Source organism: Eurosta solidaginis, chromosome 5 (genome assembly GCF_040869045.1).
Source record: "Eurosta solidaginis isolate ZX-2024a chromosome 5, ASM4086904v1, whole genome shotgun sequence".
In the NCBI taxonomy this organism is placed as follows: Eukaryota; Metazoa; Arthropoda; class Insecta; order Diptera; family Tephritidae; genus Eurosta; species Eurosta solidaginis.
This window is the reverse complement of record NC_090323.1, coordinates 36,315,875-36,329,905: the sequence shown is the minus strand read 5'-3', so window position 1 is coordinate 36,329,905 and position 14,031 is coordinate 36,315,875. Positions and strand designations below refer to the sequence as shown.

Here is a 14,031-nt window from a genome sequence, read left to right as displayed (position 1 = left end):
AATTTTAGTGCGCATGACAATCTGTGGCATTCTGGTCAACAAGCAGACAGCAGGAAGGAGATGCTGGCGGATCAAATGGAAGAAACGGTGTTCTGCACGATAAACGGGGACGCACCAATACGTATGGTAGGAAGATGTCGCTTTTTGTCGGCAATATGTATTGCATTCCTCGGTTGACAAATCTAAACGGCAGGACGTCAAACACGCACATAAGCAAAAACATAGCGCGTCTGCATGAAGGCGTTGAACCCAATCCGGGTCCAGAACCTAATCCTGGCTCAGCAAATTAATTTTGCTGCGTGTGTCTAAATAAATCTGTTTTACAAATCTTTTTTGGCACCTTGTTGTTTACGCCTAAGGCTGTCTCGTATTCTGCCCAGAAACCCAACAGCACTTGCGAGATAGCCTTCCTCAAGAGGCTAAACTCATGGCAAGATTTGGTTTGCAGACCTGCCCTGGGTACAATGTCCATAGAAAAGATCGTGAGAGCGGAAATGGAGGCGGACTCGCATTTATCAGACACCACTCAGTGTAATATAATCTATTTGATCCCGACATCGGCCACAAGGACACTGTCCTGGAACGTCAAGGCATATCTGTCCGGTCAGGTGATGCAACTTTAGAAATTATCAACATTTACATCCCTCCTGTCACTTGATGCCCCAGGGGATGCGCACTGGTGAAAATCGCATCCTTCTAGGCAATTTTAGTGCGCATGACAATCTGTGGCATTCTGGTCAACAAGCAGACAGCAGGAAGGAGATGCTGGCGGATCAAATGGAAGAAACGGTGTTCTGCACGATAAACGGGGACGCCCCAATACGTATGGTAGGAAGATGTCGCTTTTTGTCGGCAATATGTATTGCATTCCTCGGTTGACAAATCTAAACGGCAGGACGTCAAACACGCACATAAACAAAAACATAGCGCGTCTTCTATTACCCTCCCCGCCAAAGAGGAAGATGCCATCAAAACATGTTAAAACATCCAAAGCAGTAGCGCTAGATAGCCATGCCGGTGCTCAAAAACAATGAGGGATTCAAATATCTAGCACATGTCTTCAACCAGTCTTTGTCCACCTTCTTCAGCCAGACACACGAAGCAATTTTGCTCTTCCTGCAGTAAAATACGGCACATTACTGCTGGACTTGGAACGGTATCCTCTTCCTCCTTGTCTCAAAAGGGAAACCATAAATTGGCTGGGTGGTCGGCAGGCATCTGTGCAATTTAGAAACGAAACATCAAAACCAAGAAGAATTAAACAAGGAATGCCACAGGGTGGTGTCCTATCCCCACTTTTGTTTAATTTCTACATATCTAAGCTACCTTTGCCACCAGAAGGAGTTGCTATCGTTTCCTACGCCGATGACTGCAGAATAATGGCCACAGACCGATGAGCTTTGCAACAGAATAAACGGCTACCTCCCTGATCTCTCCAGTTTTTTCACCGCGCGAAACCTGGCATTATCACTGTTGAAATTGTAGCAATCGATGTAATTCAAGTTTATGAAGAAAAAAATGTTTTGTCATATTTTTTCAGTCGAAGATTTTTCTTACCATAATTTAAACTGTTTTCTGTATCGCTTAATATAATTTCAAATAAATTATTATTATAAAACCGTGAGATTATAATAGGTTATGGGCGAACTACAAGATCACGGGATACTTCAGTAAATATGAAAGTTCGAATTTTAAATGCGACGACATTGATGTTATAGCGATAACCACACTTCTCGACTTCTAGGCCATGTCGCCCCAGCCCCTAGTTCCATGAGGAACTTGGGGTAGCCAATGCCTCGGATGCTAAAGAAACGTGGTTCGCCACGGGTAGGTGAGGTTGACAATTGGGTTGGAGAAGCTATGATAATTCTTTACTTTAGCTCACAACTGCTAAAACTCGACCAAAAATATTGCGAGGTGTCAAAGACGCGTTATGAACCCAGGACCACGAATCCGAAAGCGGAAATTAAATAATTAGTTTCTGTCAAAAGATATTTCCAAAACCGAAAAATGGCCCTGGGGAGTTCCGAAACCGGGGGTGGGATCCAAAGTAATTTTGCGCAGAACACCTTTCCTGGGTGGGTCCAACACCGGTTTGAAGACCAAAACTATATCTGCGCAAAACACTTTTACCCAGCTTTTCATCAAAATTACAACAACCACATGAAAATTTTCTAATTTGTGATCCTGGGCCCAAAGCACGTCTTTTGACACCCCTCCGAATAATTTTGCACGAGTTTTAGCAGTTGTGAGCTAAACTAAAGAATTACGCTATGATTTAATCAAATTATATATTTGAAACAATGGAAACAACTGAACATTTTACTCGAATACCACCCTTATGATTTGCCCAAGTGAATCTGATTCTCAGGCTCCAAATAGTATTTTTTTTTAATATACTTGTGCATTATTTTTTTTACAATGTAGCTATTGGTTACTGTTAATTATACTTACCAACAAAGGCTTTTAACTCATAGTCAACGCCACAAGATTTTTCCGTATCGCCAGGCGCGGGTTGTAGTGACACAGAAACTAGACAATAAGGAGGAACTTCAAACGTTCAGTTTGTTGTGGCGGATATATTTGCTCATGCGCTAAATACAAGTCTTTACGAAATGTCAGACCAAGCACGTCCAAATCCTCACGTCCATATCTGAAAGCGGCAAGTACTTGTCCAAACACCTTGCGATCTTTTTTCGGGATCGATGAAAACTACCCCGTCGATAGGATCAACATGTGAAATGTGGTCGACGAAATCACGATGAGACTTTTTGTGGTAAAGTGTATACACTCGAATTCTTAGAAATATTGCAATCACCACCTTAACCTTCTGTAGCATTATGCGTCATACCCATCTATGTAATACACTTGCGGCATTACGCATCATGAACCTCCATGCCAAATATATTTTAATAGCAATCATATTACAATATTATACAACATAAATTATTGAACTAACCCAGACGGTTAACTAACATCAATGGAATGCCGAATATGAAACCCGTGTCCGTTCACAGCTAATAAATTTTGCTTATTATTTACATACAACCAATTATGGGAACTAACCAAATTCCCGCATTGATCTGCTTAGGTTCCGAGACAGGCATACAAACTTACATATATGCATAGCATTCACCAGACGTTGTGAGACAAGCATACAAACTTACATGTATGCCTAACATTAACCAAATTACTTGCATTGATCTGCTGACGTTGCTAACAACGTATACAGACCTACATGTATGGAGTCATGCATACAATTCTACATGTATACAAAGACTGTATGCAAACTTACATATATGCATACCCCATTACCAATGTACATATTTTTAGTTTATTAGTATTAAGATTATTATGAATGTATAGGTTAAGTAAATTACTATAAAAGAGAAAGCAATTATTTAATAAAGAAGATTCATGTTTTGACTACGAACGTCTTAGCTTCTTTCATTTTTAAAATTAAACACTTTTCATGGCGATCCAGTCTAGGTCGAAAATTAGCACAACTGCTAAAAGATTTAGCTGGTCAGAAGAGCCTGTTTAATAAATTTGAAATAATAAACAAAGCAGGATTCGCCTGTAACTTAAACACTTTTCACTTCGTAATATTAAATATTTTTGGTTAATCTCTACACCAACCATTAATGATTTCGATTATTTAAATATGTTATATTTAAAGGCACTTGGGAAACATTTTGTTTTTCCTTATTATTTATTATTTTCCATACAAATTTAACACTTTCTGACCGTTTTAAGAAATTGACACGAATGAAATGTACACTCGAATTTTTAGAAATATTGCAATCACCACCTTAACCTTCGTAATATTAAATATTTTTGGTTAATCTCTACACCAACCATTAATGATTTCGATTATTTAAATATGTTATATGTAAACGCACTTGGGCAACATTTTGTTTTTCCTTATTATTTATTCTTTTCCATACAAATTTAACACTTTCTGACCGTTTTAAGAAATTGCCACGAATGAAATATACACTCGAATTCTTAGAAATATTGCAATCACCACCTTAACCTTCGTAATATTAAATATTTTGGTTAATCTATACACCAACCATTAATGATTTCGATTATTTAAATATGTTATATGTAAACGCACTTGGGCAACATTTTGTTTTTCCTTATTATTTATTCTTTTCCATACAAATTTAACACTTTCTGACCGTTTTAAGAAATTGACACGAATGAAATGTACACTCGAATTCTTAGAAAAATTGCAATCACCACCTTAACCTTCGTAATATTAAATATTTTTGGTTAATCTCTACACCAACCATTAATGATTTCGATTATTTAAATATGTTATATGTAAACGCACTTGGGCAACATTTTGTTTTTCCTTATTATTTGTTCTTTTCCATACAAATTTAACACTTTCTGACACGAATGAAATGTACACTCGAATTCTTAGAAATATTGCAATCACCACCTTAACCTTCGTAATATTAAATATTTTTGGTTAATCTCTACACCAACCATTAATGATTTCGATTATTTAAATATGTTATATGTAAACGCACTTGGGCAACATTTTGTTCTTCCTTATTATTTATTCTTCTCCATACAAATTTAACACTTTCTGAACGTTTTAAGAAATTGACACGAATGAAATGTACACTCGAATTCTTAGAAATATTGCAATTACCACCTTAATCTTCGTAATATTAAATATCTTTGGTAAATATCTACACCAACCATTAATGATTTCGATTATTTAAATATGTTATATGTAAACGCACTTGGGCAACATTTTGTTTTTCCTTATTATTTATTCTTTTCCATACAAATTTAACACATTCTGATCGTTTTAAGAAATTGACACGAATGAAATATACACTCGAATTCTTAGAAATATTGCAATCACCACCTTAACCTTCGTAATATTAAATATTTATGGTTAATCTCTACACCAACCATTAATGATTTCGATTATTTAAATATGTTATATGTAAACGCACTTGGGCAACATTTTGTTTTTCCTTAGTATTTATTCTTTTCCATACAAATTTAACACTTTCTGATCGTTTTAAGAAATTGACACAAATGATTATTTAAATATGTTATATGTAAACGCACTTGGGCAACATTTTGTTTTTCCTTATTATTTATTCTTTTCCATACAAATTTAACACTTTCTGACCGTTTTAAGAAATTGACACGAATGAAATATACACTCGAATTCTTAGAAATATTGCAATCACCACCTTAACCTTCGTAATATTAAATATTTTTGGTTAATCTCTACACCAACCATTAATGATTTCGATTATTTAAATATGTTATATGTAAACGCACTTGGGCAACATTTTGTTTTTCCTTATTATTTATTCTTTTCCATACAAATTTAACACTTTCTGATCGTTTTAAGAAATTGACACGAATGAAATATACACTCGAATTCTTAGAAATATTGCAATCACCACCTTAACCTTCGTAATATTAAATATTTTTGGTTAATCTCTACACCAACCATTAATGATTTCGATTATTTAAATATGTTATATGTAAACGCACTTGGGCAACATTTTGTTTTTCCTTATTATTTATTCTTTTCCATACAAATTTAACACTTTCTGACCGTTTTAAGAAATTGACACGAATGAAATGTACACTCGAATTCTTAGAAATATTGCAATCGCCACCTTAACCTTCGTAATATTAAATATTTTTGGTTAATCTCTACACCAACCATTAATGATTTCGATTATTTAAATATGTTATATGTAAACGCACTTGGGCAACATTTTGTTTTTCCTTATTATTTATTCTTTTCCATAGAAATTTAATACTTTCTGACCATTTTAAGAAATTGACACGAATGAAATGTACACTCGAATTCTTAGAAATATTGCAATCACCACCTTAACCTTCGTAAGATTAAATATTTTTGGTTAATCTCTACACCAACCATTAATGATTTCGATTATTTAAATATGTTATATGTAAACGCACTTGGGCAACATTTTGTTTTCCTTATTATTTATTCTTTTCCATACAAATTTAACACTTTCTGACCGTTTTAAGAAATTGACACGAATGAAATGTACACTCGAATTCTTAGAAATATTGCAATCACCACCTTAACCTTCGTAATATTAAATATTTTTGGTTAATCTCTACACCAACCATTAATGATTTCGATTATTTAAATATGTTGTATGTAAACGCACTTGGGCAACATTTTGTTTTTCCTTATTATTTATTCTTTTCCATACAAATTTAACACTTTCTGATCGTTTTAAGAAATTGACACGAATGAAATGTACACTCGAATTCTTAGAAATATTGCAATCACCACCTTAACCTTCGTAATATTAAATATTTTTGGTTAATCTCTACACCCACCATTAATGATTTCGATTATTTAAATATGTTATATGTAAACGCACTTGGGCAACATTTTGTTTTTCTTATTATTTATTCTTTTCCATAGAAATTTAACACTTTCTGACCGTTTTGAGAAATTGACACGAATGAAATGTGCACTCGAATTCTTAGAAATATTGCAATCACCACCTTAACCTTCGTAATATTAAATATTTTTGGTTAATCTCTACACCAACCATTAATGATTTCGATTATTTAAATATGTTATATGTAAACGCACTTGGGCAACATGTTATTTTTCCTGGCCGTTTTAAGAAATTGACACGAATGAAATGTACACTCGAATTCTTAGAAATATTGCAATCACCACCTTAACCTTCGTAATATTAAATATTTCTGGTTAATCTCTACACCAACCATTAATGATTTCGATTATTTAAATATGTTATATGTAAACGCACTTGGGCAACATTTTGTTTTTCTTTATTGTTTATTCTTTCCATACAAATTTAACACTTTCTGACCGTTTTAAGAAATTGACACGAATGAAATGTACACTCAAATTCTTAGAAATATTGCAATCACCACCTTAACCTTCGTAATATTAAATATTTTTGGTTAATCTCTACACCAACCATTAATGATTTCGATTATTTATATGTTATATGTCAACGCACTTGGGCAACATTTAGTTTTTCCTTATTATTTATTGTTTCCATACAAATTTAACACTTTCTGACCGTTTTAAGAAATTGACACGAATGAAATGTACACTCGAATTCTTAGAAATATTTCAATCACCACCTTAACCTTCGTAATATTAAATATACTTGGTTAATCTCTACACCAACCATTAATGATTTCGATTATTTAAATATGTTATATGTAAACGCACTTGGGCAACATTTTGTTTTTCCTTATTATTTATTCTTTTCCATACAAATTTAACACTTTCTGACCGTTTTAAGAAATTGGCACGAATGAAATGTACACTCGAATTCTTAGAAATATTGCAATCACCACCTTAACCTTCGTAATATTAAATATTTTTGGTTAATCTCTACACGAACCATTAATGATTTCGATTATTTAAATATGTTATATATAAACGCACTTGGGCAACATTTTGTTTTTCCTTATTATTTATTCTTTTCCATACAAATTTAACACTTTCTGAACGTTTTAAGAATTAGCAACAACGACGACCAACCCAAAATATTCAGCAAAAAATTGACACGAATGAAATGGTAAAAGGAACGGCGGATTCGCAGAAAATTTTTGTGGCGTATTTGAGGGTACATAGCATGTAAGAAAAGGCAAGCATATATGTATCGGGTATTTCAATTAGGCCATGTCATTCTGCCATACTAACAATTGTGGAATATTTTGTTGTTGGTCGCCATCTTTGGTCACTAGATTTTTGCTGGGTTACGACCTTAGCGGCACCAATAATCGATTGCATTGATTTCCATAAAGCTGGAGACGTTGGTGCTTTATCGGTAACCTTATAACAGCTGATTAGACCAATCTTATGAGAATCAATGCAATCGATTATTGGTGCCGCTAAGGTCGTAACCGTATCGTAGCCAACCAATTGGGTTTTGGTTTACCGTCGTAACGATAAACAGCTGATTACGTTAGGGATACGGATACAGCGATACGACATACGGCACCAATGACTCCGGCTTAAAGTTGGTCGAATCAGCTGTTATAAGGTTACCGATACGGTTACCGATAACGCACCGTTGCCTGCAGCTTTTGCTTTGAACGTTTGTTTTACAACACTTTATACTTATATTGACACTATTTATACTGCTCATTCTAAATATTCACAGCTGATTTTAAAAGAAATAAGAAATGGTGTATGCACAAAAATGAATTAAATATCCGGAATTTATATAAGATAAAAATTAATAGAATCCGACTAATAGATATGCCGCGCAACCCAAATGCTGAACGTGACAATCCCTGCCTACCGGAACAAGAGCTGTCATTTAAATGCCTTAATAAATATAACTACGACAAAGAGAAATGCGAACTGTATTTTGCCAATTACAACAATTGCAAGGAATTTTGGGTATGCATTCATCTTTAAAAGTAATAAATATATTCAATGTATACAAATATTTCAGAGCAAAGTACGTGCGGAGCGTCGTGCAAAAGGTATTGTACCCTATTTGCCAGACGTGGAAGAGCGTAGAGATATCAAAGCTAAATACATGAAAACCAAACCACCAAAGGATTAAACAGTCTTGTTTAGAATTAAGAGCTCATTAAATATTTTTAAATTTAATAAATTTACGTTTATATAAATATTTTAGTTTATACTTAAGCTACAAATTATGTATGGACGCTGAATCAACAATTTTTAGCTTTGGTATAACTTCCAGCAGCATCGAGCATGCAAGCTCATATTCCAATGTTTCTTTAGGATCATTCACAATAAGTAGTTTTAATGTTGGTATGCGATACAGGCACGAAAATCCATTAAGAGTGCAGCTAGTACCGGATATATCCAAAACTTCCAGCTTTGGATAACCAGAACCAGATACACGATCCAGACACCAATCATCAAAAGTGATTACATTATGAAAAGACAGGAATTTCAATTCTTCCAAGTTACGTAAATTCTCAAGCCCCTCATAGTAGAGGCTCATTCCATCACACTTCAGTGCTTCAATTTTGTAGGCACCGTGATATTTGGTTGGCAAGTTGAATTCTTTTTTTTCGTTGGCGCGCATAAAATTCTGTTCATGCACAAACTTTACTGCACCTCCGCGAAACAAAAGGAAATGCGCAGCAGCTAAATCTGGTCCAAGTATTTCATGTCGTTCTGGGATATAACTTTGCATTTTTCGCTTCATATGTAGATTGCGTTTACGCCACCACTCCTTTAGGGCACTCGGTGTCAAATCCATAGGTTGCTGCATCATTATAATGTAATCAGATGTTTGCTCTTCATTGTCAAAAACTTTCAGTTTACTATACCAATCACCGGTTCGTTGTCCAGAATGCTTACGCCATTGTAATGTCTTTTTATCAGTATCCATCTTTTCACGTAAGCTGTCCCGAGTTGAGCTCTTTCCACTGCTATCATGTGGTCCGGTACACATATATTTCAAGCGCATACCATACATTGGTAGGACAAACTGTCGTTTTACTAAAGTTGCACTCATGTATTGAATCATTTTGTTATACTGCACTACTTATAGTTGATATTAGTTTTATTAAAACAGAAGTAATTTTTTTTCACTTAATACAAATTTTTCACAAATATCAGCTGTTTTTACAGCCGTTACAAGCCCCAACAAGAACGCTGTCTGCTAGTTAGCATGCCTAGAGATGGAAAGGGGTAAATACCCAAATGTTAAATACCCGGTAAATTCTTTATATATGGTAAAAATGGGTAAATACCCAAATATGTACCCAAAAGAAAGGTAAAAATAAACTTTTGAAAAGTATGGGAAACAAACACACAAATTCAATCCAAAATGTACCCAATTTATCCTATATTGGTGAGTAGTTATCAATTATGCTATCGGTTGAATTAGTTTTAATCTGTAATCCAGCTTTTTTCAAAAATATTTAGCCAAAAATGCATGCCGTTTTAAAAATTTAAGTTTACCGAGTACACATTTTAAGTCAAAAAAGAGTCTTGAAAAATATCTAAATTGGAGCGTTTACAGTCGGTATGAGCTCATTTGGGAGGTCGAAACCAATCTATTTCTCTTCTTGCAATGGTCGTCCTATATGAGCCTAAACAAAGAGGAATGAAACATAGAATTAGTGTTGAGGTGAAACATAGACACATATTTCAGTTACATCTGAGTATAATACGTATTGAAATTTAGTAGGAAAAATTTTATGCGCAGCAATTTCAGAAGAGTAGATAAATTTTGACGCTTAGCAGTCCATACAAAGTTTTAGCGTAAACATCTATAGATGTAAAAAAACACGGCTAATGATGTTGGATATTTCCGGAACTAGATATATATTTCGCTCTAGAATATTTTTTTCCATGTTTGTTGGGTAAACAAAATCCAGCTGTTCCCATACCTATAAATTATCTAGATAATAAAAAACCAATGTTGCCGCACAAAAAAGTATACCCCAAAGGCGGCCCTAAACTTTGACTGAAAAACTGCTCAGTGTCGCTTCAAGGCGAATCCATACCAGGTGGTGGCAAAGCGAATTCAAGCAATTCGCCGTGCAGAAGAATGTCAAGTCAAAAGAAAATTTTCATAGATTTCGATTAACTGACATTTTGTTGTACAAGGCTTTGTATGGAAAATTATCAAGAAGAAGCAATCAGCTGTTGGGATAATACCACCTCTACTGAATTCGCCTTGGTGTCGCTTACAGCACTCCTTATTTTTTAAAAATTGTTTCTTCTGTTTTGTTCTTTGTTTAATTGTCACATATTTGATCGGAGTCGCTTTTCGCATCATTTAAATAATTCTATATTTTAAATAAAGTCGCTAGTTCATAGTGCTCTTTATGATTTAATAGTTCTCAGACGGCACTACTATCATTGTGATAAGAAATCAGTAACGTTCCATTCAGGAACTTAAATTAAAATAGAAATCCCATCGACAACAAAACAACACCAAAGATCTCGGTTGCAATTCGGGGGTATACATTGCGCAACCCAGTTCAACCCTTAAGAGTGACGGCTAAATAGTGCGGTAATCAATGTTTATTGAATGGAAGTTAATATAACAAGGGAAACAATTTCGCAAAGAATATAACAAAAACTCACAAAAAATAAAAATAAAAACCAAGGCAGTTATGAAAAAACGTGCAAGTGGTACGCGCGGCAGGAGCTCACCCGACGTAAGCGGTGGTGAGACGCAGGAAACAGCAACTACAACAAACGTCAATAGCCATGTCTCCGCCAATAAATTAGGCTCCGCTAGTGCACCTACCACACCTACAAAACTGCATGATCCTTCATCGCCTAGTTTGAAAGACAAAGCACTTGACGAGTGCGCTGAGACCTTTGTGATTGTCAATGAACGACCAGTGGACGATATATCGTTGGATTTCTTTTACAAACCTCATACAATAACACTGTTTGCAATTTCAGTACTTTCTGTGATGTATTTTGCATTTGTCAGGTGAGTGATATATCTATGCTTGTTATTAAGTTATGTGTAATTATGATTTTGAGAATCTAAATCTAAAAATATGAGTGTTCTTAATTTAAGGGCCTCAATAACCATACAGATAAATCCGCCGTGAGTTGCGGCTTGTGGTTTTTTTAAACCATGTCCCCAGAACACCATCTACATAATGAGGAGAGAATACTCCCCATCAGGGAGAGACATGAGATGCTGACCGGCCAGTTCATGTTGAATGCCCAGAAATCTGATTGATGAGCCAACACCGCCCAAGGGCTTAAGGAGCCATCTCCGTAAGAATTATGAGGAAATACGGCACCTGAGAACTCAGCCGTATGAAGCAAAAAAAAAACAATAGGGGCCCTCGGTGAACTCCACAAACAGGCGTCGGACCTTTATGCCAGGAATAGCCCGGTGAATCCAGTACTCAAAGAACAGTACCCAAAACTTGCGGAAGAGGAATGGACACTCCCCAGGGAAACGCGAGTCACTCTAGCTCAACTTCGATCTGGATACTGTAACAGGTTAAAATCTTACCTATCCAGAATCAACCCCGACATATAAAATGTATTGCAATGTGTCCCCACATCACACCAACCATGTCTTTAATTGTAATGTGGAACCAACGCCTCTAACACCACTCTCATTATGGTCCACCCCTGTTGACACAGCAAGTTTCCTTGGACTCCCGTTAGAGGATATTGATGACAATTTGTGATCGGTCGCACCTAGTGGATGGGACGAAGCACTGCTACAACAACAGCAACACGCCTTGACCTCGGCATCAATAGTCCGAAGGGAAGAAAAAATTTTAACTCTACAAGGAAAAAATTGAAGTTAAATTGAAAGTTTGCATGTGTTTGTTGTAATTTATTTATACACAGGAAAACAAAAGTGAAAAAGGGGGTTTTGCATTGGTGGACCAGACTGCGCCCCCGAAGGCCGCCAATCCCGAAAGGTGTTCCGGCCAAAAATACTTCGGTTTCCACCCCCAGTTTCGGAGAGGTCCGTTATAATTCTTTGGTTTTTCGTGCATATCTTTTTATAGACGCAAACTTTTTTTACGGTTTATTGCACGCGTATTATCAGTCAACCCCTGTTGTCAACCTCATCTATGCGAGCGGAATCCTGTTACAAATATGAATGCATCATACACTAATTTAGCTAGCGAAGCTCTGGCGATCCCAAGTGCCTCAGGCCTAGAAGGTTTAATGTTGTCATATTAATCGTTCACAAGATGGTCGTGCAAGGTGCTAGCTTTGATGCTGCTTGTTGTCGGAACGTACGGGATCTATATCTGGCAAAGGACCATCCAACATTGACAATACTCCCTAAAACCTTCGCGTATTGTTTTAATTGTGGTTGTTGTAGCGATAAGGACACTCCCCAAAAGCATTGGTGTTGCTGTTGTTGTATTAACGATAAAGCCTTGGGGTGTGTTATCGATATTGATGGTTCCTTGTCGGATGCAGATCCGTTCTGGTAACAAGCACCGTTAAGGTACTAGCACCCCAACGGGTTAGGTGGCTTAGAATATACCCCCGGTAGGTATGCCTGTCGTAAGAGGCGGCTAAAATACCAAATTAATTCAAGGGGTTGTGTAGCGCAACCATTTGAAGGGGTTGCAAACACAATATACAGCTTCTCCAACCCAATTGTCAACATCACCTACCCGTGGCGAACGAATCCTGTTTCTTTAACTGCCGAGGCGCTGACGACCTCAATTTCCTCATTGTTGTTGTTGTTGTTGTAGCAATGCTCGCCCCACCTAATAGCCGCGACCGATCACAAATTGTCATCAATATCCTCTAACGGGAGTCCAAGGGAACTTGCCGTTTCAGCAGGGGTGGACCATAAGGAAAGGGGTGTTAGAGGCGTTGGTTCCACATTACAATTAAAGAGATGGTTGGTGTCATGTGGGGACACATTGCAAGCGGGGCATACATTTTGTATGTCGGGGTTGATTCTGGATAGGTAAGAGTTTAACCTGTTACAGTATCCAGAACGAAGTTGAGCAATTTCCTCATGGTTGTAGGGGGTGGGAGGGCGGTATGGCCCAGAAGGTTTCATGTGGTCGTACCAAATCGTTCCCGAGATGGTCGGACTAGTACCTTAATGTTCTCGGGAACTATTTAATATGACCACATTGAACCTTCTACCCCGTAAAACACGTCAATTCCTAGTTCCAGCAGTAACTTGGGTTCGCCAGAGCTTCGACTGCGAAAGAAACAGGATTCGCCAGGGTTAGGTGAGGTTAACAATTGGATTGGAGAAGCTATTAATTACGCTAGCAACTCTTTGAAGGGGTATGCGTTACACAACCCTTAGAATCATTTGGGTATTTTATTCGCCTCTTACGACAGGCATACCGGATATATTCCAAGCCACCTCATCCGCGAGGGGTCTCCAAATGCCCTTACTGTTTCGGCTAACTCGCAGCTCTCGCTTCGGTTTAATATACATATATATTTTTTTATTTATTTAAAAAGTTGTTAGTTTATTTATTTTTCACGCGTGTTTCCCCTATTATTTCCTTTCTTTTCATTCTTAAACCGCTGTTCTA

The 14,031-nt window shown here is 36.4% G+C and overlaps 3 protein-coding genes across 6 annotated transcripts in view; 2 read left to right on the top strand and 1 right to left on the bottom strand.

Annotated features, from left to right (window-relative positions):
• Positions 1-8,171: 8,171 nt before the first annotated feature.
• On the top strand, positions 8,172-8,768 carry LOC137254063 (coiled-coil-helix-coiled-coil-helix domain-containing protein 7). The gene is made up of 2 exons (XM_067791760.1): positions 8,172-8,425; positions 8,481-8,768. Exons 1-2 carry the CDS (start codon positions 8,213-8,215, stop codon positions 8,592-8,594), a joined length of 327 nt encoding a protein of 108 aa, XP_067647861.1. The 5' UTR covers positions 8,172-8,212; the 3' UTR covers positions 8,595-8,768.
• LOC137254062 (distal membrane-arm assembly complex protein 2) lies at positions 8,611-9,669 on the bottom strand. Its single transcript, XM_067791759.1, has one exon. The coding sequence runs from the start codon at positions 9,534-9,536 to the stop codon at positions 8,682-8,684; it is 855 nt and encodes a 284-aa protein (XP_067647860.1). The 5' UTR covers positions 9,537-9,669; the 3' UTR covers positions 8,611-8,681.
• Positions 9,670-10,725: 1,056 nt separating this feature from the next.
• Positions 10,726-14,031, top strand: part of Pss (phosphatidylserine synthase 1 homolog l(3)77CDf) — a 67,160-nt gene continuing 63,854 nt past the window's right edge. For 2 of the 4 annotated variants that reach the window (XR_010953579.1, XR_010953580.1), the window contains exon 1: positions 10,726-11,465. Coding sequence is in view for 1 of the 4 variants with exons in the window: in XM_067788399.1 (XP_067644500.1) it covers positions 11,137-11,465 (329 nt within the window). In the remaining 3 variants the exon portion in view is untranslated. The remainder of the gene's footprint in view (positions 11,466-14,031) is intronic. The other 2 variants (XR_010953581.1, XM_067788399.1) reach the window with 1 other exon arrangement.